The sequence below is a fragment of the Dermacentor andersoni genome, chromosome 7 (assembly GCF_023375885.2).
Source record: "Dermacentor andersoni chromosome 7, qqDerAnde1_hic_scaffold, whole genome shotgun sequence".
NCBI classification, from domain to species: domain Eukaryota; kingdom Metazoa; phylum Arthropoda; class Arachnida; order Ixodida; family Ixodidae; genus Dermacentor; species Dermacentor andersoni.
In genome coordinates this window covers 169,031,187-169,057,452 of record NC_092820.1, presented here as the reverse complement: position 1 = coordinate 169,057,452, position 26,266 = coordinate 169,031,187, and the positions used below count along the sequence as shown (strand labels likewise).

The 26,266-nt window shown below is 47.5% G+C and overlaps 1 protein-coding gene across 7 annotated transcripts in view; it reads right to left on the bottom strand.

Annotated features, from left to right (window-relative positions):
- Positions 1-26,266, bottom strand: part of LOC129385277 (uncharacterized) — a 283,848-nt gene that overhangs the window by 134,924 nt on the left and 122,658 nt on the right. Inside the window, exons 1-2 of one of the 7 annotated variants that reach the window (XM_072289401.1) lie at positions 2,841-2,992; positions 12-59 (exon numbers count right to left, since the gene is read on the bottom strand). The exons of 5 other annotated variants lie outside the window; for them this stretch is intronic. In XM_072289401.1, coding sequence (XP_072145502.1) covers positions 12-59; positions 2,841-2,908 — 116 coding nt within the window. In that variant the 5' untranslated portion in view covers positions 2,909-2,992. Of the gene's footprint in view, positions 1-11; positions 168-2,840; positions 2,993-26,266 lie in introns of those variants that run through there. One more of the 7 variants, XR_008612853.2, reaches the window with a different exon arrangement.

Here is a 26,266-nt window from a genome sequence, read left to right as displayed (position 1 = left end):
GTGGCACTTACCTGCAGACGGCATCGCCAATCAGCGAAATTCCACGTTTCAGTACAGTCCTGTGAAACCAGATATTGCGAAATGTAAGGCAAAGCGCACTATCCCAAGCTAAGTTCGCGTGTACAGTGGAACTGAACATGAAGGATCGTGAACAACGAGTAAATCATTCCCGCTCAAGACAGACGACTTTTTTACTGTTATTTCGTTTTTCTGTCAAAAGCTCAAGAAACTAGTGAAACAGTGCAGAGTACATTAATGTGCCACCTTTCATAGGCACTTATGGTCTTGAAACAGACCTAAGTGTAAGCTAGGGCTGCTGAGTTGTTCTACATTGTGCATACATTTGCACGCGCTTCCTCGGAGTTGTCACGCAAACACATGATGGAATACTAACGAACGAAAACTATAGACGCCGCATAAGATTAGTACAAGCAGGTAGAGAGCAGTAGCACAGATTGCAGATATATAAGCCCATTGTATAATGTGCGCGTCTACAGTGGATATGCGCGTGTGTGTACACAGGGTGTTTCTTCTTTAGCTGCCCCAAATTATTAAAATTAGAAAAATATAAATCACGGTAACGTTATGTTGCCATTAGAATGTACGGATAGGCAGCCTCTAGATACAGAGCAATTGCCGCACTTACGTGCGTAGTTAACGAAGTTACGGCAATTAACTTTCGAATTATCAACAATAGATGGCTACAGCAAATGAGTACTCTGAAGCCCGTCCTCGACGCTACCTATGCCAACGATTAAATATTGAACAGCGGATTTCATGTGGGAGCTACGCGAACAATTAGTTCGCCTTGGCAGGTTCCTTGAAACCGAAACTGACTGGAAAAAGAGCGTCTCCGTGGTCGATGTCGCCGCCGCCCTGCCTTCCCTCACGTCTCCGAGGTCACCGCCGGTCCGGCCCCGCGAGCAGCTTGCGTTGTCTCCTTGCTGTGTGCGGCGTTGGCCTAGCGCTTCAATGCCGGCGGGCCGCCAAATTTACTTCGTCATTCCGTTGGGCGCCACGTGTCCACTTCCACCGAAGAAATGCCGTTTCAGGGGCCCGACGGAATGACGAAGTAAATTTGGCGGCCAGCCGGCATTGAAGCGCTAGGCCAACGCCGCACACAGCAAGGAGACAACGCAAGCTGCTCGCGGGGCCGGACCGGCGGTGACCTCGGAGACGTGAGGGAAGGCAGGGGGGCGACGACATCGACCACGCAGACGCTCTTTTTCCAGCCAGTTTCGGTTTCAAAGAGCCCTCCAAGACGAATTAATTGTTCGCGTAGCTCCCACATGAAATCCGCTGTTCACAATTTAATCGTTGGCATAGGTAGCGTCGAGGACGGGCCCCAAAGTACTCATTTGCTGTAGCCATCTATTGTTGATAATTAGAACGTTCATTACCGTAACTTCGTCAATTACGCACGTAAGTGCGGCAATTGCTCTGTATCTAGAGGCTGCCTATCCGTACATTCTAATGGCAACATTATAACGTTACCGTGATTTATATTTTTCTTATTTTAAAGATTTGGCGCAGCTAAAGAAAAAAAAACACCCTGTATAGTCACAAACGCAGCCGAAATGATGCAAGCTAATGCCCTATATTTTATCGTTCTGCACTCACAAATATATTGGAGGAGTTGTTAGCACGTCAGCCAGTCACCTAGCCGTCCGCTGTGATTCAACGGCTGTGACGTTCTGTGGCTGTAGTACACGAAGTCGCGGGTTCGGTTACCGACCGCATTCTAACGCGGAGGGAATGCGAAAAAAACTCGTCCGATTAGATTGTACGGCACCCCTTACAGAACCCTAGGGGACCGAAATTAATCCGTCGCCCTCCAATGGGCCTCATGATTCACGGTGCAAGGTGCAACCAGGGAAGCTCATTTAACTAACCGAGACACCGAAAACGTGCCTCACATATTCGTATGTGCGAGTGGTGCAGCCGCCATTATTCCAGCACTGCTACTGGTATGCACAATAATTGGAACACACACGCGGATGAAGAAAAGGTAACGTTGAAAATATTCCGCAGAAGCCATTGCGAGCACAAACCCCAAGAGAATAGAAAGGGAAGTCAATTTCACTGCAGGCTCACCGAGTTACCACTCACGGGTAGCACACACACGTAACCAATCGCGCACGCCAGACGAACTCAACACTGATGCCTGTAACGTAGCTTCGCGCTTAACATTTCACCTGCACAGAAGGCAGCTTAAAACGAACTTTAGATAACCGCCCACAACTTGAGTCGTCGACGGTCAACGTGGACGTATCTGCGCGCTGACTTGCGAAAAATATGTTCCCACTCGTAGAATGGCGACTCATTCGTGAAGCTTGCGCATTTCCCGGACGGACTGTTTCCAACATTTGCCGATGTTCGTAATACACGGAACACATTAAAGTGTTATAATGCCCTTCAGTTGTACCATATTCACCACACGGCCAACAATTTATAGTCCCGGAGAAGCTGGCGACAATTTCATACTCGCTGCCAACACTTCCAAAGCGCAATAACTTAAACTGAAACCTATATCAACTATCGTCAGTGTCCCTGGTCCACCCCCTTAGACAGGCCGCTCATAGTTTATCTTGTTCGCCAAGACGCATTGCAGCCCCACGCACAACGTAGTTAGAAATCAAGAGAGCGAAACTCAGAAATGACAGCACTGCGGAGAAATCTGGCGATGCCACGGAGCAAGACGGAGTGAACACTGTTTTTTTTTATCACCACAATGTGCACTCCGGGTTGAACACAAGGGGACACGTCAAGAAGTCTCGCACCTCGACCGGGGTCGCGACAAGTTTCGCGAGGCTTCTTGGGGCAGCCAGAAAAACACGCACCCAGCTGCTCGCAGCGACGACGAACCACACCCGCAGTATACGCCGCAGTCGCCCACCAGCCGGCACATCCACGGAGCGCGTACGGTGAGCCGAAGAGATCCGCGAACGAGCTGCACGCGAGAGTTCCTCCGTCGGCGCCGCCGCGTGTACGAAAAGGGGGCCGAGCCCTGGGTCTGGCTTCTCCCTTTATACGGTCCGCACCGTGTGTTTGCCCCGGGGGCCGTGTTGACTTTTTCACAGCGGAACGGTCCCGCCGCGGCGACGACGACAGAACCGAGGAGACGGCGGCGGCTTCGAGCACAGGCGGCGACGCGCTATCTCTTCCTCGAGGTCTTCTTCTTTCCTTCCCCCTCTACTTCCTCGCTGACGTCTTGTACAAAGCGACGGCGACGAAACGAAGAAGGGGGAGAGGGAGCGACGGGGTTTCGAAGAAGACGCCTCGGGAAAACTAATATTTACCTGCGATTGACGATATTGATCTAATATCGGAGCCGGCTATAGGCTGCCGCAGACGCCGTCAGCGCGTACTCCTTGCTGCTTCTCCTGCACTATAGGGCTGGCTGTTGTTGGCGGCCCTGTTTAGAGTTCCGTCGAGCGAGCGAACTCAGCTCGCGTTAGCGGGTGCGTGTGCCAACCTTTTCCCTATTCCCCCAGGCCCATCCTCACTCTCTTTGAAGCCAGGGCAGTCTCAAGCGCCGAATGATTGCGAGCAGAGCAGGCAGAGGGAGTGAAACGGTCCGCTGGCCGTTTACACGCTGCCAACAAAGGTTTTTTTCGCAACTCCCAAATCATCATCTCTTGTTGATCTCGCTTACCCACTCCCTTCTCTCCCATTTTAACACAAAGCCGCGCCTAAGCGCGACTGGCGGTGAGCAATGACGGCTGTGACAAAGAAGTTGACGAGATATTGCACGTGTGAAACGTCGGAGCAAAGTCATGGATCGAATACTTTCCTCAATTCCCCAATGTTTTCGCTTTGTTGCTTCATTTCTTTCCCTTCTATCCCTCATAAACTGGGACCGTACCGAGGAGCCACTAATTGCGGGAAGAGAGGCCACTGTCACAACGATAGCCAAGGGAATTACTGTATCAGGTGTGACGTCACCAGAAGCATTCCCTAATTATCATACCTTTTTTCTTTACTGTTCCCGTTCTTTAAATATTTCCCTCTTCCTGTCAACTCAGAAGAGTGCCAAGGACTGGGGAGTGAAACGTCTCCCCCATAGCGGTAGTCGAGGAGGTGGCAGGAAAACATGTAGGAAAATTTCGAACACAGTCGCCCTGAAAATTACGCCCACATGCTGAATTCCAGACCCTTCTTTAACTTTCTCCCTTCTCTGCACCAATCCTTTTCCTTTCCTTAGATCCTCTTGTTCGTTGCCTGCCGTCTTTGGTTTGGACCTGTTCGGAATTGAAAATTAATACGTATGTCGTTTGAGCTAGGTAGAAAGTGATTTTTGCTTTCTGTATGCCCTCCCTGTTGTCGAACGCACCGGAGTACGTAAGAACGTTCGCTGCTTGTTTTCGGCAAGTGTGGGATCGAAAGTCTCCTACATGGCATCTTCCGCCTGGTGTAATTAAAAATAGATCAGCAAATTTCACCGATTCGTCTGGCACTCACCTGTCATTTTTGACATCTCCCAGGGGCCAGTCTTGGGACCGCCTCGCTTCCTCATATACTAACAATCTTTAGCTACATGTATCTTGTCCTTTTTGCATGTTCGCCGATGACTGTGCCATACATCGTACGATGACCAAGTTGTCTGACCTCGCTAGGATGACTTTAATAAAAAGCAAGACTGGCTCATTAAGTTGGGCCCTGAACCCCAACACGTGGAAACTTGTTTTCTTTTCTGACCACAGCAACTCTCTTTTCTCACATTAGCGATTGAAGCCGCCCAAGTAGAAACAGTTCTAACGTACAAGTATTTTGGAATAATACTGTTCAACGACATTTCCTGGAATGCGCGACTAACGCAATCTCGTCAGCAAAGAAGGCCTTAGGGTTCCTGAAACAGCACCTTACTCATGCTCCGCATACGCCCAAATGGCTCCCATACAAGTCATTTGTCAGACCCTAACTTGAATACGCCGCTGCCACCTGAATACACCACCCTGCGCGCCATATTTGGTCTTTTACATAATAGCATACCACGCCGTGCTGAAAACAACGTTCTGTCAATGTGAACGTGGCCTAGCATTGCATTATGCACTCAATGGCACTAGAGCGAGTGTTGCCGGAAGCAGTACTTACGTATGCGCCGCTACAAGAGATGGGCAACGCCACACCCTTTCTCTCTTTTTCGGCCGTGACAGCGGTAACAGGTTGGCCACGCCATGTAAAACGGCCGATGTCGCGTATTGTACAATCACCAAGAGAGAGAGAGAGAGAGAGAGAGAGAGAGAGAGATAGGCCCTTTAATGAAAGGCATAGATTTTAGGCGGCGTATAGTCATCACTGACATGCTACTCTGCGTAAGGAAGAGAACTGGGAAGAGAAAGACAGAAGGAAAGAGGCGTAAAATAAAAGGAATATGTTTAAAAATATTGGGCACGGAGTTTTCTGACTCATGGGCAGCGGCGTGCAATGGTAAAGTCCTTCAGTGCACGCACCGTCCTACAATGAGGTTACGGAATGCCACCCGATCGTAGCATCCGCCCAATCCACCCAATCGTAGCACGCACCCCATCGTAGCATCATTGCTACAAAGGAAACCCATACGGCTTCATCGAAAGAAGAGCCTCACAGTTGAAGAAAAATTCGTCCTGGTCTGGGACCTGAGCAGCCCTGGACCACCGCATTTCTGAGGCGTTTGCTCTACCATCTGAGCTAACCAGACGGCTTGCAGATGGCAGGGCGAAATCAAAGTTATCAAGAACTGGAAACGAAGGCAAGTTTTACGTAATAGTTCTGCGGAAACTCGCAAGGTGGAGAGAAGTAATTGATAAAGGGAAAATGAGACATCCACCTAATCGTAGCAACTGCTACAAAGGAAACCCATACGGGTTTCTCGAAGGAAAACCTTCGCAGTTGAAGAAGAAAAATTCGTTCTCCCTGCGATCTCCAATTACCCCAGGCCTGCGCCAAACGATCCAACTAGCACCTGCGAATTTCCTATTTTCATGGCTCCACCTAATCTTCTGCCGTCCCCAAATGCGCGTTCTTCTCTTGGCACCCTTTCTGTAACCGTAATGGCCCACCGGTTATGTAACCCACGCATTACATTTTTTTCTCTCTTTATGTCAATTAGAATATCGACGGTCCCCGTTTGCTCTCTAATCCACACCGCTCTCTTCCTGTCTCTTAGCATTACGCCTATAATTCTTCATTCCATCGCTCATTGCGCGGTCCTTAACTTGCTCTCAAGCTTCTTTGTCAGTCTCCAAGTTTCTGCCCCATATGTTAGCACCGCTAAAATGCACTGATTGTGCACCTTTCTTTTCAATGATAATGGTAAGCTTCCAGTCAGGATCTCACAATGTATGCCGTACGCGCTCCAACCCATTTCTATTCTTCTGTAAATTTCCTTCTCATGATCAGGGTCCCCTGTGAGTAATTCACCTAGACAAACGTACTCCTTCACAGACTATTGTTCCCTTTCCCGGCTATTGATCATTATCTTTCGTTTCTGCGTATTAATCTTCGACTCCACTCGTACACTCTTTCTGTTGAGGTCTTCAATCATTTGTTGTAACCCGTCCCCAGTGTTGCTGAACGTGACAGTGTTATGTGCAAATCGAAGGTTGCCGAGGTATTCGCCATTGATACTCACTCCTAAGCCTTCCCAGTTTAATAGCTTGAATACTTCTTCCATGTGATTGTGCGCAATTAATTTGGTCGCTTCAGTGCATGGATAAAACAAGTCAGTGTCAGGTTTGCGACGTTTTGGGCGAGCGATTACATTTTACACGAGACATGTTAGTTTTGGGTTGCGCACACGATTAATGCCAAATATGGAAAGAAATTTCGTTGCTCTCGAAAGGAAGAGTTCTTGCATAATTCAGGAACGTAGAATCGCCGTTTTTAAAACGATACCACGTTTTGTGCATTTCATTGGTGTCTAACGCTGCGGTAGACTTTTAGTGTTACATTAATATGCAGTGTCGACCCAGCACTGCTATGATCCATCTTTAACCCCAAATATTTCTTATGGTTCTTAACAAAGAACAAATGGTGCGAGTAATGTTTAGTTCATAGCCATCTATTACGCCGATTGTCTTTCTGAACAGCCTTGTTCCAATTTCAGCTTATATAGATTAAAAACGCTGAAGCTTTTAAGGTGCAAGCACAGGCATGAATTGCATGCATCCTGTATTTGCGATAACATGGTTTTGCCAGCTTTGGAAAAGGTCGCAGTTTCGCCCGAAAGACGACGCATCCATTGCGACAGCAAATTAGTGGACAGCGAAGGATAGCAGTTTCATCGGCCGTATAAGCTTGTAATCATAGACACACTAACTAAATTAACAAGCGTGGTGTCACGCTCTCACAAGCAAACATGAACACATGTCACTCAATGGTCGCGGAAACTCGCTGTGAAAATGCTGCAGTGAGCAAACGCGGCAGCAGCAGCGAGCGAATTGACCTTCGTGTAGCCGCTCGCATCAACGCGAACTAAGTTGCGAAAATACTGCGCAGCGTGGAAACTGTACCCGTCGCAGATGGCTTTCTAGATACCGCGGCGCGGCCGGGCACGCGCGGCAGCCCGGGCTGCCCGGACTATAACGCGCCCCCTCTTTCTACCCGTCCTCCAAGCCTTGCATGCGACGGAAGGCGGCGCGCTTCCTCCGCGCTTTCGTTCGTTCCGTGCGCGAGATTCAGCCGAGATCGTCGGCTCACCTTCGAACGCTTTCACTCGCACATATAGCATACGGCGCGTAGTAACGGTTTTATCGCACTTGGACTTTATACGGAACCTCACGGCGACGCCGACAGCAGAAATGCGCCTGGAGTGTCCATATAATTGCTATCGCAATAAAAGGCTCAATGTCATTGTACACGGTACACTTCAGCGGCAGAATTGGCATGCATGTCTGCCACGAGCTGAAGTAGAAGAAGAAAAAAGAAGAGAGAGAAGAAGGAAGAGGAAGAAGGCTGACGTGGCCTACAAGGAGCAAGGTGGCAAATGACAGAACACCGTTAGAGGAGAAGAAAGAAGTCAGTTAAAGCCCTGGGCGAAGAAGGCGCTGAACCAAGGACGTCGAGATCGAAGCGTTGAGCTGGAGGAGGACACCGGTGGCTCTGCATGCACCAGCCGGGTTCGATCCTCCACGCCCGCGGCTGTGCACCGTGGTCGCCAGCAAAGGCTCGGTCCGAGGACAACGGTCCCGTCTTATGCTACGGGGACAACCTCGCCCTCACCGATGACAACGCTTGACAAGCCAGGCCTAGTTCTACGGAGACGGCCCTCAGCAGAGATGCCAGTGGTGCGCCGAGCAATGCGGAGGAGCTGCACCGACTCAGACATGTAAGCGCCACACCGCACGTGACTTATTGGGACGTTGTGAGAACTGGTGAAACGATATAAGAATTTGGGAAAGATATTGGTGTAAAGGAGAGAGGTCAAACTCAGTGTAACCATTGTTGCGGATGTATATCGATTTGGCGAGGTCTTATCGATGATATATTATAGCTGTGTTTGGTGTGTCGGTCCAGATTCATGTCTCGTGCGCCGGTAGCCGTGACAATGTCACAGCCAAGCAAGGTGACAAGCGCTACGGCGCTGAAAAAGCACGATATTTCAAGTAAGAAGATACGCCTTCACCTCAGTTCGAAAACACAGATCCATTTCTGTGAACTTCTATTTGCACCCGACACACAGTGATCTCTTTCACAGCCCTGCCAAGATACGCACATCAGTTATGTTTAAAAACAGACCGCACTTGAAATTAACATCCTGTAAGCCATCGACATCGAAAAGATGAATCGCGAAACGGCATCCAACAGCGTAAATGCAAGAACAAAACAAAAAGCAAACCAAAAAGCAAACGCGCATGCGCCTTTGGTGCATGGAGAACGCCCATCGATTCGCGATCCATAAAAGAGGGCGCATATACGCATACGCTGCCCAACCAAGGGGAAAAAAAAAAGGTGCCAAGGGAAAGACGAATCCCAGCCGCTCCCATCGATGTCGCCAACGCGCCTTCATTGGAAGCAAGCACGACAGGGCTCCAGAAAAGAGCGCAAAATAACCTAAAGAAAAAAAATAAACCTGCGTAGAAAGAAAGGGCATCAGGAGAAAAGACAGCGCTAAAGAATATTAGAAAAGAGCCGTCACTTTAGAGGACATCACGTGAGCGACGTTACGCAATTCGGCTCCGATAAGCTGATTGGCGCGCTCGAGCAACAGGGGGCGCCACCGACGCTCCAGACTGGCCGGCTCGATGGTCGCCACCAATATATCGTCTACTACGCTTTCTATTTTTCTTCCCTGCTGAACAGACGTGGAGCCTTTATTGGCTTCTGTAGCTGAGCGGGGACGCAGACGATGATTTCTCTTTGCTCCCTCATGCTTTTTTTTTTTTTACTGCCAGAAGAACTGTCGCCCAGACAATTACTTTATCATAAGCGTTCCCCTCTCGCATTACTCTCTACCCTGGGTCTTCCCATTCTCTCCATTTTTCTCGCAGGCACTCATGTGCTCGTATTGGCATCATCTTATTCTGTTCACCACCTTGATGTTCTGTATTTATCGACGCGAGTGTCGCGCGAAGCCGGCTCTTCGATTCTGATTTCTCGTTCTTTTCTCTCTCATCAACGTATGCATTGCAATGGCTCGGACTCTTGGTGTTCATCGCTGTAATTGAGTGCAGCGCCGCGCGTAATATAAAAGACATGGTATCCGTGCAATCAGGGGGAAAAGCTAGCTCGCCATCTCATGGAGATTCATAACTCAGTACGGGCGAACGTATACTATAGCTGTTGCTACAGTATCAACCAAAAGAGAGAAATATATATGAGAACATAACAACTAGGTTTTTAACCAACCGTATATATATATATATATATATATATATATATATATATATATATATATATATATATATATATATATATATATATATATATATATATATATCCTGCGATCTCCAATTACCCCTGTCTTGCGCTACCTGATCCCAACTTGCGCCTGCAAATTTCCGCTTCAATCACCCCACCTAGTTTTCTGTCGTCCAGACTGCGATTCCCTTCCCTTGGCACCCATTCTGTGGCTGTAATATGGTCCACCAGTTATTACATGGACTGCCCAGCTTCATTTCTTTCTCTTAGTGTTAACTAGAATAGCGGCTATCTCCGTTTGCTCTCTGATCTAAACCTCTCTCTTCCTGCCTCTTAACATTACCCCTAACATTTTATTGCGATAACAATTGTATGGGAACTCCAGACGCATATCTGCCGTCGTCGTCGCCGTCACCGTGAGGTTCCGTATAACGTCCAAGGGCGATAAAATTTTTACTGCGCGTCGTATGCTGCATGTGCGAGTGAAAGTGTGCGATGGTGAGCCGGCGATCGCGTCTCAATCTCGCGCACGCAACAGACGAAAGCGGGGACGAAGCGCGCCGCCTTCCGTCGTGCGCAAGGCTTCGTGGGGAGGGGAGGGAAGGGTGGCGCGTTCTACTTCGGGCGGCCCGGGCAGCTGCGCGAGCCCGCCCGCGCCGCTTATTTTGAAAGCCATCTGCGACGGGCACAGAGTCCGCGCTGCGCTGTGTTTTCGCGACTTAGTTCGCGTTGATGCGAGCGGGCCGCACGAAGGTCAATTCGCTCGCTGCTGCTGCCGCGTTTCCTCACTGCAGCGTTTCGACAGCGAGTTTCCGCGTCCATCAAGTGAGATGTGTTCATGTTTGCTTGTGCACGCGTGACACCATGCTTGCTAATTTAGTTAGTACGCCTATGTTTACAAGTTTATAAAATTAAATTATGAGGTTTTACGTGCCAAAACCACTCTCTGATTATGAGACACGCCGTAGTGGAGGGCTCCGGAAATTTCGACCACCTGGGGATCTTTAACGTGCACCTAAATCTAAGAACACGGGTGTTTTCGCATTTCGCCCCCATCGAAATGCGGCTGCCATGGCCGGGATTCGATCCCGCGACCTCGTGCTCAGCAGCCCAACACCATAGCCACTGAGCAACCACGGCGGGTCTACAAGTTTATAAAGCCGATAAAACCACTATCCTTACTTCGTATAGCTAGCCGTCTACTAATTTGCTATCGCAATCGATGCTTCGCCTTTCGGCCGAAACTGCGACTTTTTTCATTCCGTCGCTCATTGCACAGTCCGTAACTTGTTCTCAAGCTTCTTTGTTAGCCGCCAAGTTTCTGCCCCACATATTAGCACCGGTAGATTCCAATGATCTTTTATATTCAACGATAGGGGTAAGCTCCCAATCAGGATTTGGTAATGCCTGCCGTGTGCACTCCAACCCATTTTTATTCATCTGTAAATGTCCTTCACATGATCAGAGTACCCTGTGAGTAGCTCACCAAGATAAACGTACTCCTCTCCAGACTCTAGAGGCTTAATGGCGATTCTGAATTCTTGTTTTTGTGCCAGGCTATTGAACATTATCTTTCTCTTCTGGATATTAATCTTGGTCCTCAATCATTTGTTGTAATTCGTCCTCAGTGTTGCTGAACAGGACAATGCGATCTGCAAACTGAAGGTTGCTGATACATTCGCCGTTGAGCCTCACTCCTAAGCATTCCCGGTCTAATAGCTTGAATACTTCTTCTAAGCATGCATTGAATAGCATTGGAGAGATTGTGTCTCCTTTTCTTACGCCTTTGTTGATGGGTAACTTTCTACTTTTCTTGTGGAGAACCAAGATAGCTGCGGAATCTTTGTAGATATTTCCCATGGATGGATGGAAACAACTTTATTCTGGAAACAACTTTATTCTGATATTTCCCAAGATATTCGCTTATGCCGCATGTACTCTTTGATTACGCAACGCCTCTATAGCTGCTGGTATCTCTACTGAATCCTTTTCATAATCTATGAAAGCCATATAGATAGGTTGATTGTACTCTGCATATTTCTCGATTACCTGATTGGTGACATGGATGTGATTCATTGTAGAGTATCCATTCCTGCATGAAGCCAGCCTGTTCTCTTGGTTGATTGAAGTCAAGTGCTACTCAGATTTTATTGAAAGTTATCATAGTGAATATCTTATACAATAATGAAAGCAAGCTAATGAGCCTATAATTCTTCAATTCTTTAACGCCTCCCTTTTTATGGATTAGTAAAATGTTGGCATTCTTCCATCTCTCTGGTACACTTGAAGTTGTGAGGCATTGCGTATAAAGGGCCACAAGATTTTCAAGCATGATATCTGCTCCATATTTAATTAAATGGACTGTTATTCCATATTCTCCTGCCGCTTTTCCCCGTTATATGTCTTGCAAGTACCGTCTAACTCGATCGCTAGTCACAGAAGGAGCCTCTGTATCCTGTTCATGACTACTCCGAATGAAGGTAGCGTAGCTCCTCTGGGTACTGTACACGTAAGTATAGAATTCCTGTGCTGCTTTTGGTCTCTCACCGAAATTATTGTTGATATTACCCTGCTCATCTTTCAGCGCGTACATCTTGCAATGCCCTATGCCAAGTTTTCTTCTCATAGAGTTGATGCTGCTGCCATATTTTACTGCTTTCTTTACTGCTTCCTCTTCGAATAGCCCTTACTTTCTCCTTATTGATCAGTTTTGACAGTTCAGCGAGTTCTTTCTGATACCTTCAGTGGGACAATCTTGCACACACACACGCACACAGTATATATATATATATATATATATATATATATATATATATATATATATATATATATATATATATATATATATATATATATATATATATATATATATATATATTGTGTTTGCGTGTGTTTCGTTGCTTTGTTTCAAGTCACCATATATTATTTACAGACCTCTAGAGATGCAACCTAGAGACCTGTGGTCGCTTTGTTATCTTCGCCTTATAATTTTGCGTTAATTGCGCACGACGACGATAGCCACTTGTCACCGTTTTGTCCACACCACTATCGGTAGACCAAACGGAGTGATTCTTGATAACCGTTGAAGAGATTTAAACGTCATTTCCTGCATTTCACACTGTTGATCGGTCGGTCGGTGAATGTTTATTGAAGTGCGCAGTACTATTGGAGTAATTTCATATTGCTGCTGCTATAATACTACTACTAATAATATCGATCAATCAATCAATCAATCAATTTCATTTGCGTGCCCAGAAAGAACTTGCTGGTTTTGGTACTGGTACACGTGAGAGTTCGTATATAACATACGTGCACAGACGGTGGTAATAATAATAATAATAATAATAATAATAATAATAATAATAATAATAATAATAATAATAATAATAATAATAATAATAATAATAATAATAATAATAATAATAATAATAATAATAATATTATTATTATTATTATTATTATTATTATTGTGATGATGATAATGATGAAAGGAAAATGGAAGGAGAAGACGTAATGTAATCGGGATGAAACGGATTGCTTGACGGGAGGAAATTTGCAAAGAAGGGGAATAGGCGCAGGAGGAAGGCTACATGAAATAATGATCAAAACACCGAAGAATTAGGGCCACGAATAAAGGAGGACACAAGCACGCATTAGAAAAGAAAAGGAAATGTCTTCCTAAGGCTCGAGAACAAGAAAACGACACTCACGGTATACTATATACCCCCATGCAAGTACATAGCGCTGCTGAAGTTTCTACTCCAACTGGCGCTAACAAAGAGATGCGAGCCTTCGGGGCTTTCTCAGCGCCACTAGGCGGCAAAGAGCAGAAGCGACAGCTCCAAGCGGCCAAGAAGGGAAAGAAATGAGACCGGGCAAGAGAGAAAGAGTGGGGCGTGTACAGTACGGCTCGCGCGGCCCTAATAAAATGCGCTAATTATGCAGCGTTAGCAGCAGCTTCCCCCTGCCCGGCGTCCCGAGAGATTCCTTCCGTTCTTTTTTTTTTTTTGCTTTATCTGTTTTCCTAACGCAACATGACATGAGAGCTGGAAACCACGTGACGGCACAAAGAAAAAGCTACAAAAGCAGGAGATCGGGGACGCTTCTTCTCTGCCGGAGGAAGAGGATGGGGAAAAATGAAAGTTCCCGGACGTACACGCGAACCAATGAGAGTTCGTCGTTTGCCGCCTTTCTTTCGCGGCAAGAGCAGCAGGAAACTCATAATAAAAGTAAAAGAAAACACCGCGAGAGAGAAGTGTAGACAGCAGTGGAGCGAAGTTTGGAAGATACACGCGGTTGTTCCGGTCGTGGGCGAGCGAAAGTAAAAATAAATAATAATTTGGCGTCTGGTGTGAGAGTGGCCTGCGATGCGTGATCAGTCTTGGTTATTTCCGTTACTTTATTCTTTTTTACTTTTGCTTTGTTCTAGTGTTCAGAATATGGTACGGACCAATGAAATGAATGCCAACGGAAGGACTTGGTGAACAAAAACATCTTTCCAACAGTTATAAAGTTGAAAGGAAGAAAGAGGGAGAGAAAAAGACAGAAAAAAAGAAAGAAAGAAAGAAAGAAAGAAAGAAAGAAAGAAAGGTGCTGAATGGCCAAGGGGAGGGTGGAGGGTAAAGCACGACGGCGCCTCTGCTGGAGCTGCCAAATTACCTTCGACTTTAATAAGACTATTAAGAGGGCGTTGCAGCGTGTTCTGGGGCTTAAAGTGACCTGTATTCTGAGGAGTACGTTCGGAACGACCGAAATCTTTGTCGCATTTAGCGAACGACCATGGGAGAGAGAGAGAGAGAGAGAGAAGGGGTAGGGGGCACGTGAGTACCACGCTCCTACACACGAAGTAGAACGCGTAGAGCTCGTGCGTGCAAAAGCGCATTCGCGAGTACCAGTTTCCATTAGTTCACTGACGCAGGAAGTAAACATGCGAGTATTACACAACTTCTTACCACAGTCCATGGCGACATTACTTCTCCGTGCCCTCCACATCTCCTTTCCGTCCATCCCTCGATAAGCATCATACGTTGCTTTCGGCCTCGTGACGTCACCACGTGATGTCTCGCAGTGTGCATCTGCACCAACTGCTGATTAAATTTCGCTGTAGCTTGTCAATGGTGTAAGAGCACAGACAGACTTGAAAAACAACTTTTTGCTCTCTATAAACTCGGTTCGAAGTTGTCGCCGGCCCTGTCGTATGTCTTCTTTGTCGCTATCTATAGCTCCGATCAAGGTCTTGATTCATCATCAGCCTGGTTATGCCCACTGCAGGGCAAATGCCTCTCCCATACTTCTCCAACTACCCCAGTCATGTACTAATTGTGGCCATGTTGTCCCTGCAAACTTCTTAATCTCATCCGCCCACCTAACTTTCTGCCGCCCTCTGCTACGCTTTCCTTCCCTTGGAATCCATTCCGTAATTCTTAATGACCATCGGTTATCTTCCCTCCTCGTTACGTGTCCTGCCCATGCCCATTTCTTTTTCTTGATTTCAACTAAGATATCAATAACTCGCGTTTGTTCCCTCACCCAATCTGCTCTTTTCTTATCCCTTAACGTTACACCTATCATTTTTCTTTCCATAGCTCGTTGCGTCGTCCTCAATTTATGTAGAACCCTTTTCGTAAGCCTCCAGGTTTCTGCCCCGTACGTGAGTACTGATGAGACACAGCTGTTATAAACTTTTCTCTTGAGGGATAATGGCAACCTGCTGTTCATGATCTGAGAATGCCTGCCAAACGCACCCCAGCCCATTCTTATTCTTCTGATTATTTCAGTCTCATGATCCGGATCCCCAGTCACTGCCTGTCCTAAGTAGATGTATTCCCTTACCACTTCCAGTGCCTCACTACCTATTGTAAACTGCTGTTCCCTTCCGAGACTGTTAAACATTACTTTAGTTTTCTGCAGATTAATTTTTAGACCCACCCTTCTGCTTTGCCTCTCCAGGTCAGTGAGCATGCATTGCAGTTGGTCCCCTGAGTTACTAAGCAAGGCAATATCATCAGCGAATCGCAAGTTACTAAGGTATTCTCCATTAACTCTTATCCCCAATTCTTCCCTATCCAGGTCTCTGAATACCTCCTGCAAACACGCTGTGAATAGCATCGGAGAGATCGTATCTCCCTGCCTGATGCCTTTCTTTATTGGGATTTTGCTGCTTTCTTTATGGAGGACTGCGGTGGCTGTGGAGCCGCTATAGATACCTTTCAGTATACTTACATACGGCTCATCTACACCCTGACTCCATAATGCCTGCATGACTGCTCAGGTTTTGACTGCATCAAACGCTTTCTCGTAATCAATGAAAGCTATATATAAGGGTTGGTTATATTCCGCACATTTTTCAATCACCTGATTGATAGTGTGATTGATAGGTCTTGATTAATCAAGCCTAATTCTTTCTTTCTTTCTTTCTTTCTTTTTCAGAATGTACCCCAACAAACGTTCCACAATTAAGATATACTTTCACCCGACAATTCGTCACAAATCTATCTCTTTATTGCTTACCTTTCATAAACAAATTTTTATCATTGAGAATGATTACAGTGCTTTCTCACTTTCTTCCCGGTGCTGTAGAGGGAGTGTGTATAACAGAGAGCGGAGAGCGGAGAATTTTAGGGGTTATTTTTTTCATGCGCATTGTACGAAAAGTTGCTCCTCGTGGGTACGATACATCGTACGCCTTATCGGTAACCTAGGCCGGGAGAATGCAGCAATTCCATTCCAATTATAGATCGTTTCGCGCTTCTTCAGTGGTCCGAGCTGCGCCCCGCCTGCGTTAATTATCACCGTGATCAGCCGTTCGTGAGCTGTGTATGATAAGGAAGTCGTAGAATGTAGCGAGAGGAATCGCTACATTATACCGGCATTATAGTTATCAGTTAGTATAGTTATTATAGTTATCAGTTAGTTATCAGTTATTATAGTTAACAGTTGTGTGTTCCACTGTACAGACTTTTGTACAGCGCTAGCATAGAGAGAGATAAACGGGATGGGAAAGGCAGGGAGGTTAACGGGATAAGATTCTGGTTTGCTACCCTGCACTGGGGAAAGGGGAAAGGGAAATGAAAGACGGAAAGGACAGCGGAGAGAAAATGCAAAGGAAAGAAATAATAAGGATGGTCATGAACATCCATGAGAATTGCAGTCTCTCCAATAGGCCACTCGAACGTAAAAATTTCAAGAGGGCCTTGACTGTCTTGTGGTGTGATGACTGATAAGTTGGCGTTCCAGGTCTGTCTGCTCCGAAAGTGGCCGGTCTTCAAGACGCGCCAGCGCCGTCGCGAGTGACTGCCTGTGTGCGCTGTATCGGAGACAATGGTAAAGAACGTGTTCGATAGTCCCTAGTCGCCGCAGGGGTCACGCGCTGCACTAACCTCTCATCCGTTGCGTAAAGCAAGCGACTTCATAAATGCGACGCCAAGCCACAATCGGTAAAGTGCCGCTGTCTCGGGTCGGGATAGTCCAGGTTGAGGCTGAAGTTTGGTCCAGCAAATGTAGGCGTGTGTGCTGGAAACTAGGTGTGTTCCACAATGATTGTAAGGCATCATATGCAAGCACTTGAAGTTGCGCTGCTGCACCTGTTCTTGACCGTGGGATTGGTTCCTGCACGCCGTTTTGATGAGCAGATCGAGCAGCTTCATCAGGCTGCTCATTGCCCATTATGCCGCAGTTGATAGGGAGCCACTGAAATGTGACGTCTTGCCCTTGCTCGACGAGGCGATGAAGGAGCTCTCGGATTTCTAGCACTACTTGTTCGGAAGACGGAAAGCAAGCTAGTACAGCTGCCTTGGAGTCGCTGAAAACGCTCGATTTTTGAGGTGGTGCTCTCTGAATAGGCGTAGTGCACTACGAAGAACAGCAACATCCGCGGCAGCCGATGTAGTCTGATGTGATGTCTTGAACTTCATGGTGGTGACTTTCGCAGGAAAAATTACTGATCCTGCAGAACCGTCCACGGTGGTTGAACCGTCAGTGTATAGATGGGTATGATTGTTGTATTGTTCGTACAGCGAGATCAGCAAATGTCGCTTGAGAGCTGGTGATGAGAGTTGTACCTTCATTCGAATACCTGGCACTGTCAATAGAACTTGTGGCTGAGCCAAGCACCAAGGGGGAAGCAAAACTCTCACTGCAGCTGCGTAATTAATCTAATGGCAGGTATACACGATATGGCAGTGTCATCTGACAAAATGGCACGTGGTCGGTCTTCTGGCAGGGAAAACTCATCTAGCTCTTGGTTCTTTTGCAGTGTTATCCTTCCAGAAACATAATACTGTACAATGCTTTCCTTTCAAGAACGCTACGTGCTTGTGAGCATGGCTGACAAGAGCGCATCAAGCGAGCAGCGTTTATTAAAGAAGAATGAAAGTACTGAGAAGTCTGAAGACCGTTATCACTACACGTCAAAGGTCTTTTATGTCAAAGAAAGTTTTGTCATTATCTACAGTTCGACGTATATTCGCGGAGTGTCAAATCACACTTGCAACATGTTTTAATTAGAACCTTCCGTTTAGAGTAGGGGTAAAAATTCCCTTTTCCCAGCACCTGAGTGCGACGTCGTTTGCCCGGCACAAACATCACGCATTGCCGTTTATATGGTGTTCTTCCTTTCTATAGCCCATACTGAGCCTCCCAAAGATTCTCGGCGTTCGTGTCGTGCACGGAAAACGAATTCATTCGGCGTAATGCATATATCCACGGCTGCCAGCCCTCTGCGATGCGTTGAGCAAGACAAAACGGCGCCGTGTTTCTGTCGTATATGGGTCCATTAAACGAAGCTCAATCCACAGATTGATTCTCAAACAAAAACGCTGCAGACGGAGTAGAAAAAAAAAACGATACAGAAGCAGATGAGAGAGGGAGAGAAACACGCCAATCCCATCACTCTGCAAGCGTCACGTGATACGCAACATGCCGGGCTGCTGCCGCTGCTTCAGTGGCGCCACCATCGGCGGCGGTCGCCACGTTGCCCACCGTCGCTCCATCGATTCCTTGCGCAAACAGGGAGTTCCCGTGCTTTCTGCCGAAATCCTCATCTGCTTCGTCTTCTTTTTTTTTCCGTTTTGAGGTCTGTTGGTTATAACGGTTTCCTCTGTGCCGTCTAGCTCCCTCTCGGCCATGTGCCCCCATTGATTTATTTCTGTTCATATTCCTTTCATTTCATGCACCAATTCATTTTTGCATGGCAGTGCGCGTCCCATTTATTTGTTGTAACCACCGTTCTGGCAACTGTAGGCCCATAGAAGCGGCGTGCGTCTTCGAGTACCACACCTAGCACGGGAAGCTGCCAAACTTGCAACACTACTCGAGAGCAGAGAAAGGCAGTAAAGCAAGATCGACTGATAGATGGCTCATCCCTCGGCAGGTAGCAGTCGCAGAATCGGCGAAACGAAACAGGAACGTTTTTTTTTTTTTTCAGTTAAAGAGAAGCTTTCGTGTTTGTCTACTCATACCCTGAAATTGTCACTATCATTAACGATGCGCCACCACCTTTACTGCAAGGATGTGTTCATGAACGTGAAAAGAGATGGACACTCGTTTTAATGAATTTGCGTAAGTACGTGAGTGCTGCATCAAAGAAAAATTAAACATCTTTGCGCTTCCTAGCTTCCCACCCATGTAATGTGACATGGCGTCACCCATGGACCATACACTAAATTTCGGCAATGCAGCATTGGTTTCGCAACTTCTAAATTGAACACACCGTGTTGCACATCTAATCGCAAGTTAAATGACATGTATTGTTTCTTCTTCGTGCTTTCTTTATGTTTCTCTTCACGGTACAAACGTTGCCTACCCCAGGCGGCACTCGTTGCTAACAACAGCGAAGCTGCTGACGCCCAACAACTTCGCAGTTAGTTATTAGGTGAGATGCGCTGGTAATACGTACGCTTATGTGCGATCAAGTTAACTCGGATAGATAGATAGATAGATAGATAGATAGATAGATAGATAGATAGATAGATAGATAGATAGATAGATAGATAGATAGATAGATAGATAGATAGATAGATAGATAGATAGATAGATAGATAGATAGATAGATAGATAGATAGATAGATAGATAGATAGATAGATAGATAGATAGATAGATAGATAGATAGATAGATAGATAGATAGATAGATAGATAGATAGATAGATAGATAGATAGATAGATAGATAGATAGATAGATAGATAGATAGATAGATAGATAGATAGATAGATAGATAGATAGATAGATAGATAGATAGATCATTATCGCGCTCAGTTGGCTGCCATACATATATAGTGAAGGAGAAATGGGAAGATGGAAAGAGAAGCGGAAAGGGGGAAGAAAGGTGTTAACGTTTTGGTGCACTTGTGCATACAGGCCCTACAGTTATTTGGCCAAAGTCCGAGGATTTTCGTCACATTCTCAAGATTGGCATGCGGTGCTGTTGGCCATTCCAATGAGGTATTAATATGCGTATGGTGATGCGACGCCCATCCACGTATGACACTCTGAAGTTGTTTGAAAATGTCGAGAACTTACGCAGCGCGGCAGCGTCATACTTGCTCGTTGCATCACACACACACACACACACACACACACACACACACACACACACACACACACACACACACACACACACACACACACACACACACACACACACACACACACACACACACACACACACACACACACACACACACACACACACACACACACACACACACACACACACACACACACATATATATATATATATATATATATATATATATATATATATGAGGAAAAATGGACAGAAACAGGTGACTAACAATCGCACCTGCACACGCGCAGCGCGCCGAAAGGGCAGGCAGAGAGGCCGGCCGTCGTGCTGTCTTTCCCACGGCGATCTAGCGCCCACAGTTTCCATTCAAACGTATTGCCACGAGCGATTGCTTTTTAACTAACCCGCACTGCGTGTGGCAGCCTGCAACCCGTGAGGGCGTCGTGTGTACGTGCTCAAGACTGCGCACTCGGTGAACGCCGCATAACCACCGCCAGACCGCGCCGCTGTACGAGACGTGCCCTACGCGGTCGCAGTGGAAGCGCCCCTCCCTGCCTCCTCTAAGTCCTCCATTGAATGTCCGTAATGCTGCGCAAGGCTCAGGACCGGAAGAATTCCCGCGCGCACGTGCTAACAGGGGGTCGCGTTACGCAGCACGCGGCATGCCTAAAGCTGAGCACGTGCGCGGGAGCTCAACTGGCTGCACGTTGAGCTCGAGCCTTTAATTCCTCATCAAAGAGCGGTGAAAGAGCAGTCGACCACGTTGGAAGCTGTCCAATGTAACTTCCGTCGTCGTGCTGGTCTACGTTCTGCGATGCGACACTATAATATATATATATATATATATATATATATATATATATAGAGAGAGAGAGAGAGAGAGAGAGAGAGAGAGAGAGAAAATTTGCAGGGGCGCAATATATATATAGTGCAACAGTAAGTAGCCTTGAACCTTGGCGAAGTGTAGTTTTCAGTAGCACATGCTGCGACTTCGCCCGTGCAAAGTGTTTGCTCATAATCAGGCACACGTGTTCAGCTTCTGACGTGACTCGGCACAGCGCGCTAGAGAGTAGGAGCGCATGCGTTCCTCGGCTTTAGCATGCAAATGGGCAGAGCTTGGCTGGACATACAGGACTAAATCAAGCGTTGACCCAGGCGTGCGTTCCATATCGTTCGAAATCTCACGCACTTCTCGTGGCATCCCTGTCGGACGGTGGCAGCATATTTTAGCTGTACAGGTTTTAGCGCTGGTTCCCCCCATAGTGAACCAGTTCTTACTCGAGAAGTGGGCAGGAAAACCGTCAAGCTACTGCTCTAGTAACGTTTTGTTCTCGTCCAAGCATATGATTTTCCTTTACGAATAAGAAGAAATGCCAAATTAAGAATTCTGAATCTAAAATGCGATGTCATGAAGCCATGCTTTCTATATTAACGAAGCAACTCCCTGCATGGGCCACGACCAGTCAGAGGGCTGCCATCCAACATTTTATCCTCCGCAATGGGGTTGTGAAACCGTGGGAAGACACACGATTCACCGCAGTGAGTTAAGCCTGAGGCGCCCGAGGCCACAAATTTCAGCCCGATGTCTACGTCCTCCTTGCCACGAGCGCACATCGGTTGGGCAGTCCCGGACTGAGACAACTAGGACTCACCGAAGAAAAAATAAATAATTCTAAACATGGGCTGGGATTTTGCCGCCGATACAAAACGAGTCAGGCGGAATGAACGTGAAATACAGCATTGGGAAACCTTGGAGCACGGTGAGAATCCTGCTGCCTTATACTGTATACTCACCACAACCAGAGTTGGCTGTCCCTTCTGTTTCTGCGTTCTTTCTTTCTGTTTCGAGGCCCCACCTCCCAGGGCAACGCCGACGGTCAGGATTAGGGAGATCCACGGCCGCGCGCGAGCCGCGCTTCGCTAAACGCGAAAGCCGCCCGTGAAAGAAGGATGGTTTCGAAACAGGGTATATAGACACGGGTTCAAGGTCCCGCGCACGCGGTGTTGAGTGGCGCCGAATAAAACGCGCACGACATCTACAGAGACCACAACGATTCAGTAACGAACAATGGAGGTTTCCCTTCTGCCGAGGAACGGTTCAGCTATCCGTCTTGAACGAGGGTGTTATGCGGTGTCCGGCACAGTCGTCCTTCTGGCAGAATCTAAAACAGGCACGTTCAAAAACACATTTTTTGAGCAAGCCTTACTGCATGAGCAAACGAAGGGTGCCAAAGAAGTTTTGAGGTACGATGTTAACCATAATCATAGTTGATGGCTCCAAAGAATGCTTGAGCATTCTTTGGAGCCGCGTCTGCGTGTTCATAGGCTCTTTTCGTGTCAAAGTAGCAAACGACAGGACAGCGCTGCCTTTGTATTTTCGCGCTGCTTCACCCGGTCACTATGTGCACCAATTCGCCCAGCTTCAGTTACTTCTACTCTTCTCGTGCGCCCTTTCTGTATGTGTTACACTACTATTCCAGGATGGCGTACCAACTGACCTGCATCGCAGTCTTGGTTTCCTCAAAAGAATACGTGCGGGAATATCAAATGTGACACCACTTACGCCGTGCGCCGTGTCTAAAAAGGTCGTATGATTCAGATATCGCTGCACGCAACTGCGCGCGCCGACAAATGCGACGAAATGCTCACTTTAAACGACACTCGTGGACGGGCACAAAAACTCGCCGTGCAGCACGTGCCTGACCAGCAGCGGCAATAAACGCGGTATTAGAAACCGGCTCTCAATTACATGGAGTCCACGGCGCAGCCTGAAAAGAGCAAGCGAATACAAGAACGGAGGAGTACAATGAATCAGGGCCTGGAGCAGGGCCGGAAACAAACGGGTAGGACGCGCCACGTGCATGCCGCTAGAGGGCGGGCGAGAGGCGAAGCAACCAAGCGCGATGCGAGCCCGCGACCCGCAAACGCGTGGTTGCCGCAACCATGGGGAGAAACAGATTTGCCGCGCGTTTAAATACAATGCGATGCACCAATCCGCTGCACGCGCTAGGTCGGCTGAAACAGGGGAATTGAGGAACCCTTGTAGGCGTGTGAGGGTGGGGGGGGAGTGGGGGGAGCGCTTCCGAGGGAAGGGGGAGAATATGCAAGGGCGGAGGTATATCAACGCTGTGCAGGACTTGAAAACGACTGCGGAGGACTGAAGGCCTTAGAAAGTGCATCCAAGGAGTATAGGAATTGCTGGGTAAAAGCACGACGTGAGAAGAGCTGCCGCGTTGAGAAAGGAGATGGCTAAGGGAAGTAACGGTGTAAGGGAAACAGAATAGTCTGGAGGGAAATAAAAGGAAGGAGATGAGGGACGACGACAGTCAGGGTTGGTGTGCAAAATGGCGCCATGGGAAAGAGTTCAGAGTCACCAGGAATGGAAGAAAGGGAATGACTAAGAGAAGTGAGGTTGAAGGGAAAGCAGGCATGAGAGAGTAGTGCAATCTGCTGTGGTCCTCCCTCTATACGTCCGGATAATCCCTCGCACCCTCCCCCCTCGCCTCCGCCCCCACGCACGCGCGTGCCTCGGATATCTCGGCACGCCGACGCGGGAAAAGCTCAGCGGCAGAGGCAGGGACGCTCTCCCTTTTCCGGGCTCTTGCGTTCTTCGCTGCCGAGACACGTAGTAGTTCGAACGGCACGGCGAGTAAAAGAGAAAGGCAAGCAGCAAAGGTAGTGCGACGCGTGGAGGGCGTACGCAGACAAGGCACAAGCTCGGCTAAACGGGAGTGCGCCGTGGATAAAAGTGAATGGGATGTCGTGTTTATGGGAGCGAGATTAGGCCTCCCAGAGCCACGCGGGGCGATGCTTACAGCTATACAGCTCCCGCACCGAAAAGACGCTGGGGCGAGGCCGGCGAGCGTGTGTCGGGGATTTGCGGAACAGAGTGGGCTCCGCGATTTCAGTGTGCGGACGAGGCGGGATATTTATGCGCGCGATCCCACACATACAGGACACGACGAGTGCAGTAAAACGCAGGAGAGCGAATAATAGACGGCTATATAACGCGCATCAGTGCCGGCCTGCACTCGTTCCCTGCACCTTGGTGCGTATATCGCAGAGCCCGACTGTCAATAAGGGAGCGATTGTCGGCCTATTTTGACGTGTCAACGTCTACACGACGGCCTCTGTTTTTGGTACGAGGACTGCTTGGAGAGAAACGAGCGCTGCATTTACACAGCTTATGTCGCATTTTCTTCCCCCGTGCCTGTCTATGCCTGGAATGCTTCACAAAGACCATCTTCCATAGGCGCCTAGGCTGTAAGTGGTAAAGGAAGACGTGTTTTATTCATCTGTAAATCCCGAAACGCCAAACACGAATAAATAACAAGTGGCATCATAGAAAAGTGGCTTCGTACTTTATTGCCCCCTCTCCCCCCCCCCCCCCCCCCCTCAACGTAATACAAAAAGTTTTCCGTTCCGTTTCTCATCTTTTTTTTTCCACGCACATTCAGTGAGAGCATTTAAATTTTGGGATTCGCATTCATAGATTTGTTTGTACGGGCAGTTGCCAATAAATACAGATAAGTTATGTTATTAGTAATGAAGCAGCTGAGCAATGACATGCAGAGAGATAAGTCATAAGAAAAAGGTAGGGAAGTTAACCAGGCTGAGCCCGGTAGTGCCCTGCACTTGGAAAGCGGGAAAGAGGATTGGAAGAGGAGAAAGAAGAAAGAGGGTCACAGTCTCCACTGTTAGGCACACAAGCGTGCACCACTGAGTCAGTCACAGGCGGTCATACAGGCTGGTACATTTCAAGAAACGCACCAGCGCCTTTGTGGCCTTGCACATAACAGACGCACGAGGCCACGGACCCAAGATCTTCTCCTCTGTGAAAAGACGCTCGTCTAAGTGGTCAAAATCTGTACGAAGGGCACTCCTCTCTTCTTCGTATGTAGGGCCGTCACACAGGATATGTTTGGTCGTTTCTTCGGCACCACATTTGCTGCAATTGGGACTGTCCGCCATTCCAATGAGGAATGAGTAGGCGTTTGTGAAAGTAACGCCTACTCGCAAGCGGCACGATAGCGTTTCTTCCCGTCGGTTATAACTAGGTAAAATTTGCAATGTCGTATGCAGGTCCATGGCATATAGGTACCCGTTAGTGAACTCCGTGTGTTCAATTTTCTTACTGTATTAATATGGGAAATACCACTGAGGTGCCGCGCTGCATCCGTTCTCAAATATAGTATCGAGGTGCTTTCACATATATCTGCCTCGCGAGCAGTTTTTTCGGCATTTTCACTGCCAGCAATGTTACAGTGCCCGGGCAGCCACTGAAATACAATGTCGTGTTTCCGTCCACCACTTGATCGTAGTGTAATCGTATCTCTGCTACCGATTGTTCGTGTGGGCTGTGGCGCAGAGATGATAAGAGTGATTGCAGGGCTGCCTTTGAATCACAGAGTATAGTGATTCGGTGGTTGCTGCTGCACATATAGCACTGTGCTACGGAGGGCGGAAAGTCCGGATCCTATCGACGTTGTGACGTGGCTGATCTTGAACTTCTTGCAGAGTGACATCGGCGGACCGACTACCGCGCCAGTAGTGCTGGTTAGAGTCGAAGAACCATTTGTATAAACGTGAACTCAATTGGAGTATGAATCATGCAATAGATGTAGAGCGGCTTGATTCAGGGCACAAGTTAAGGCGGACTTCTTTCCAACTCCTGGAATAGAAGTAGTGGTCGGAAGTTTGACCATCCTCGGTGATAACAAAGAAGCTCCTTTCAGTCAGGTAGCTCCGATGGATGGATGGATGAAAAACTTTATTAGGGTACTTTAGAATCCATCGGAAAGTGCGGCCTCCGATTGCAGCAGCCACCAGAGCATCAAGAAGGGCTTCATGAGAAACATTATCATAAGTGCCCCTCACATCTAAAACTAGCGCTACAGAGAG